Here is a 6,080-nt window from a genome sequence, read left to right as displayed (position 1 = left end):
CTTGCTGGGCTCCTATGGACTCTCTTCCAAGCACAGTTGGGAGGAGGAATGTGTGTTTTGTTTCCCTTTTTCTAAATACTGATTTGCTCCTCTTGGTTTATGTTTCAAAGCAATGCGATTCCTCCGGTAAATGCCAGTATCTGATAATAGGTCTTCCAACGCATCCCACTGCTTACGTGAAGGCTCGTGCTGTCCTGGGTTCCAGCCAGAGAGAATCTCTCTTGGGAAATGCCCAGGGGAGGATGTGGTTTGACCCCTCGGCTGATCCCTGGATCAGCTCCTCAGTGTCATTCACCCTTAAGGCCGAATGAGGCCAAGGGTGGCTTGTCCTGAGGGCGGATCGGGCTGAGACCTGCAGGACCAGCTGGGTTCTCCCCATCTTTTTGGTAAAGGAAACATCTTGGGCCTGATGGAAAGCTGCTGGGTTCCATTCAGTGGTCGGTGGGGAGAGGTGTGGGGTTCCACCAGCCCTGGGAGCAGCCTGGGGGACGTGAGGCTGGGGGAGGCTGCGCTGCCATGCATGTCCCCAGTGTTGCCTTCTGAGCGAGTTTTGGATTCACCATTTTTGACTGTTTTCTCTGTAAATAAGAGTTTTGTACAATGTTGTCTCTTGGGGGCGGGGAAGAGCAAGGCCTGAGTCTGGGACTTGATTTGTTTCATAATAACTTTGGCAAGAGCAGTGTCTCCAAGCTGTGACCGAGTAGCACACGAAGAATAAAAGCCTGTTTTTTAACTAGTCTGGCTCCGGGGCTCGCTCCTCCACGGCAGCTGTGCTGACCCGGGGATGCAGGCGGGCTGGGGGCTTTCTTGCCCCATCCTTGGTGCCCTTCTTGGCCTCCTGCTTAAGGATGGGGGGCACGGGACGAGGCAGCGCTGCACCCTTCACCCCCAGCACCCTCCACACCGCTGCTTACCCTGCCCGGAGGCCGTCGTGCATCCAGGCTTTCTAAACGGGAGGTGGTTTGCTGCGCGTTCTCCCCGCCAGCCTCTGCGCCCAGAGACGCCGTCGGTGCTGGGCAGCGCCGCCCGGGGCTGCCGGCGGTTCGCCTCGGGGCAGTGCCAGCGGCGGGCAGGGGATGCAGTCGGACGGCTTTCTCCCAGCCCGCCGCGGATGCTGGTGAAATCCCTCTGGATAGCGGACCGGGGTCCTTCCTCCTCTCCTGCAGCCCAGCTCGCGGTGCCGGAAGGGGACGCGGGGGCTGTGCCCGGGGCTGCTCGGCAGCAAATCCGCCGTGGCCCTGACGTGGTGCCAGGGGAATCCCAGCGCTGCTCGCGGGCGGCCGCGCATTCCTTCCCACGCCTTTCCCTGGGAGCGCTGACCTGAGTTCGGTGCCTCCTTCCTCCCCCCCCGCGCCCCGGGCGGCCCTGCGCCAACTGTCCTAAAGGCTTTGGGATGGGGGGTGGGCTCAGATCGACGTGCGCCCCTTTGAACAGTGGGAGACCTTCGGGACATCCCGCGTGGGCTGTGCCGTCCATCCGAGCCCATCCGAGCCCACCCAGGGCAGCGGCGGCCGAGCATCCCCGAGGTGCCGGCGGGGGTTCGGGGGCACCGTCGGTTTCTGCGCTCACCCCGCGGGCTGGGGGGGGGCACCCAAGCGGTTCTCTCCGTGCCCCCACCCCCAACCCAACACTACACGCCCCTGCCGCCGCTCCCCGCTCCCGGCCCGGCCCCGCCGCCGCCCCGCCCGCCCCCCGCCCGCCTCCCGGCCCCGTCGTCGCCGCCACCGCCCGCGGGGAGACGGCCCGGAGCGCGGAGCCAGGTGGGTCCGCGGGGCACCGCGAGTGGGGCGGCGGGACGAGGAGGAAGGGGGTTGGAGGGCGAGGGACACTGCGCGGCCACCACGTGGGGACATTGCGCATGGAGACGGCACGGGGACGCTGCGTGGGGACGGGGCATCGCGTGGGCGCCGCTGCCCGGGGACACGGTGTGGCCCCCGTACGGGGACATTGGCATAAGGGACGTGGCACAGCCCTCACCTGGGAATGTGACACCGCGTGGGGACACGGCGCGGCCCCCCGCGTGGGATAAAGGAGCGGGATGCTGCGTGGGGAAGCGGTATGGCCACCGCTTGGTGGAGTGCACTGCGTGGGGGGATGCTGGGGACGCGCCCGTGGGGGGGCATGGCACCAAACACTGCATGGCAGTGTGACACTGAGGTATGGCACAGGGACACGGCATGGGGACACGGCACAGCCCTCAAACGGGGACGCCGTAAGGGGACAGTGGGAATGGGGACGCTGAGTGGGGACAAGGCGTGGAAACCTGACACAGGACACAGGGACAAGGCACAGGGTGCTGCATAGGGATGCTGTGTAGGAACATGGCATGATTTCTGCTTGGGGACATGGCCCAGGGATGTGACACATGGGGACCTAGCAGAGGGCACTGCCTGGGGACACAGCCTGGCCCTATCCGGGTGGGGATGTGGTGCAGGGATGTGCCCCTCCTTTGGATGGGGATGCTGTGTGGTCTCTTTGCTTGGGGACGTGGTGTGTCCCCCTTCATCTGACCATGGGGACACCACCCCTCTATTTGTGAGGGACACTGTGCAGTGCTATCACCGTGTGACCCCGCCTGGGGTCCTGGAGGCTGCAGCTGGGGCTCTTCCCCCCCCAGCTCCCACCCCACACCCAAGGGACCTTGTATGGAACTGTCCCATTCCTTGTGATATCCCAAGGACGCACCACCTCCCCACAGGACAACCCAGCTGTGGCGGCCGGGGAGGGGGCCTGACCCCCCCCTATGGCAGGGGACAGCCGTCGGGGGCCACCGCAGAGCACCATTCCTTATCAGCCTATCTCAAGCACCCAGGAGGCCACCTGCACCCATCAAACATGTAGGCTCCACAGCTGGTCACCATGTACCAGCGCTGCGCGGCCGTCCTGTGTGAGTACACATCACTGGGAGGGGGGGGGGACACCCCTGGAGAGGGTGGGCAACGGATGTCCCCATGGAGGGGTCCCCATGGGGTGTTGCTGCTCTGCAGGTGTCCTGGCCGTGTTGGGGCTGGAGGTGGCTGCGCTGGGGGAATGTGAGCTCGCCCGACTGCTGCAGGACAAGCTGCGGTATGAGATGCGCCTGCAGTACATGGTACGGCCCTGTCCCCTGCCCTGCCACCCTGCCACATGTCCCCAAGTTCCCCGTGCCCAGAACTGGGGTGTGCAGTCAGAGCAACTTTCTGGTGACCCTATGGGGCGGCCCCCAAAGCAGGGTGCCCGCTGTGGGCACAGTTGTGGAGACCTTGGTGGCACAGTTGGTGGGACACTGGTGACCCAGCTGGTGGGACATTGGTGGCACAGTTAGTGGGGCACTAGTGGCACAGATATGAGGATCCTGGTGACACAGGTGTAGGGACCCTGGTGATGCAGATATAGGGATTCAATCGGCACAGATACGGTGACACAGCTAGGGACCCTGGTAGCATAGATATGGAGATGCTGGAGGCACTGCTGGAGGAACCCTGGTGGCACTGCTGGTGGGACACTGGTGGCACAGATATGGGGACCCTGGTGGCACAGATATGGGGACGCTGGTGGCCCTCACACTCCTCTCCACCTCTCCAGAAGCACTACTTCCCCATTGACTACACTCTCCGAGTGCAGCACGAGGAGGTGCTGCGGATGGCCAACGTCACCCGCCTGGTGAGCTCACGTCGGGGACACTCAGTGGCAGTGGGGGGCAGGGAGGGGAGGTGGGGGTCTCCGGCCACCAGGGTCTCACCCAACACCACATCCCCCTTTCTCCCACAGCGTGACAAAAAGGTATCAGAGGCATCCCTGCGCTACCTGTGGTTCCACGCCTGTTCCCAGGCAGTGCTGCACATCCTCGAGGTGCTGCCGGAGAAGCACCCGTCCCATGGGTACATGCAGGAGCTGAGCCAGCTTTTGGATGCCCTGGGCATGGAGTACAGTGGGTACCGGCAGGTAGGGGATGGTGTGGGCAGGGGGATGTGGGTGCACCTCACCCCGCACAGCCCTGCAGTGAGGTCGACTCCAGATGTGGGGCCGTCAGGCAGTGCCAGGGGGGAGCTCCACATCTGGCATTGGTGGTTCAGTGGTAGAATTCTCGCCTGCCACGCGGGAGGCCCGGGTTCGATTCCCGGCCAATGCAGTGTTGTAAAGCTTTTGCAGCCTTCTTTCTTGGCCCCTTCCCCCCTCGTTCTTTGACAGCCTCTCTCTGCGTTCCCCAGGCCATGGGGGAACCATCCTCTTTGCCCCTCTTTGCCCTTGCCAGCTTTTTGTGTTAACTCTGAAACCTAATGACAGCACCTGCTTAGCCACAGAGGTGGGTGTCCCCTCCTGTCCCAGCAGTGCCTGCCCCACTGCTGCCACCCCATCCCAGCTCTGCTGCAGTGCAACAAAACCTGTGGGTGAGCACTGCAGAGCCCCAAACATCTGGCATTGGTGGTTCAGTGGTAGAATTCTCGCCTGCCACGCGGGAGGCCCGGGTTCGATTCCCGGCCAATGCAGAGGAAAGCAAACTCTTTTTTGCCCCCTCCTCTGGATTGAGCAGAGAGACCCAGAGTGTCCCTTTTTACCCCAAGCCGTGGGGTGTTGGTGGCAGTGGGTCGCAGTGCTGGGGGTCAGCCCTGCTGTGCGCAGCCCTACCCACGCGGTGACTGCGAGTTCTAATGGACCCTGATAACTCTGAAGCCTAATGACAGCCTCTCTTCACCAAGCTGGTTCTCAGGCGGGGGGAAATGGGTGCTGTGATGCACTGAGAGCATGGAACCTGAGAGGGAAATGGGTGCTGTGATGCACTGAGAGCTTGGAACAGGAGCTGTGTGCACTGGAGTTCCCCCGGCCGGTTGTTGGCCCAGGGTTTGGTGGGGAAATATTGTTGGTAGGAGGACGGTTGGGCTTGGGTGATATTGGAGGTCTTTTTATGGGACACGCTGCCTGGGTGGGAGCCAGCCAGTGTGGGGAGCCCCGCATTCTGGCATTGCTTGTTCAGTGATAGAATCCTCCTCTGTCATGTGGGTTCAACTCCTGACCAATGCAGCACCCCAAACTCTTTGCCCCCATCGACGACGTGGCAGTGCCACATCCCATGTCCCCGCAGAGCGACGTGGATGCGGTGGTGGCTGACCTGGTGAAGCAGCTGCACAGCAGCGATAGCCGCCTCAAGGCCGTGCGCCCCAAAGCGCTGCTGGACAACTGCATCAAGATCCTGCGGATGCTCTTCGGGGCACACTGTGAGTGCTGGGGAGGGACAGCAGGGGCGGGGGTCTCCGTGGTCCCTTTCCTCTTGTGACCTCCGTCTCTTCTGCCCAGGTCGGTGGGACTCCACTTAACGCCGACCCATTGAGGAGGATGAGGATGAAGGCACACGTGGGGGGTGATGGCAGTGCCGGCTCCCTTTTCTTTTGTACAATTTTTTAATTCCCACTCCCTCGGCTTTCATTAAGCACCAAGTAACGTCCTAGCGCTCGAATCTTAACTGCAATAACGAGAAGCAGAGCCATCACGCCTGCCGCGTCGTTCGGCGAGCCTTTCCCCTCCCTTTGGCTTTTCGAAGGAAATTCGGATATATAACTCCAGATGGACCAGATGTTGGCTATCTCCGTGTCTTGCCGTGACCCCAGCTTTCCCAGAGCATCCCAGTGGCAAATAGTTGGCCTCACGATTCTCCGAGAAACCTCTTGAGATGTCTCTGCGTCTCCTGACTTGCTATGGGAGGATGCTCACGCGCCCCCGAGCTGGGACTGCTGAAAATAAAAGCAACCTCACAGATGCTGGAGTGGGAAGAATGTTTGCTGGTGGGAACAGCAGAGAACAAACCATCATCAGCGCCAGGCAGGCAGGATGCCTGATGAGGGGAGCTGGGATCAGTGGGTGAGGGCTGTGGGATGCCTGAGGGCTGTGGTTTCAGGGCTCCTGCTCTGAGCAGTGGGTGGCTCCATCCAGCCTGATGTCTGTGTTTGCCCTATAGAATAAGCATCCTTCCCCAAGGACTTCCTCCCCATGGCCATCCTATTATGGACATCCCTCCCATGTACATCCTTTCCTATGGATGCTCATCCCCATGGGCATCCCTTGCCGTATGTATTGGACATCCCTCCCCACAGACATCCCTCTCC

The 6,080-nt window shown here is 61.8% G+C and overlaps 1 protein-coding gene across 1 annotated transcript; it reads left to right on the top strand.

Annotated features, from left to right (window-relative positions):
- Window positions 1-2,859: 2,859 nt before the first annotated feature.
- IL34 (interleukin 34) lies at window positions 2,860-5,294 on the top strand (the record flags this gene model as incomplete). Its single annotated transcript, XM_079541448.1, has 6 exons — window positions 2,860-2,887; window positions 2,988-3,091; window positions 3,565-3,642; window positions 3,751-3,924; window positions 5,063-5,195; window positions 5,275-5,294. 6 exons carry the CDS (start codon window positions 2,860-2,862, stop codon window positions 5,292-5,294), a joined length of 537 nt encoding a protein of 178 aa, XP_079397574.1.
- Between the last annotated feature and the right edge of the window lie 786 nt (window positions 5,295-6,080).

Source organism: Tetrao urogallus (genome assembly GCF_951394365.1).
Source record: "Tetrao urogallus genome assembly, chromosome: 12".
Lineage (NCBI taxonomy): Eukaryota > Metazoa > Chordata > Aves > Galliformes > Phasianidae > Tetrao > Tetrao urogallus.
Note: the sequence above shows the minus strand (reverse complement) of the source record. Positions and strands in the feature narration are given on the sequence as shown.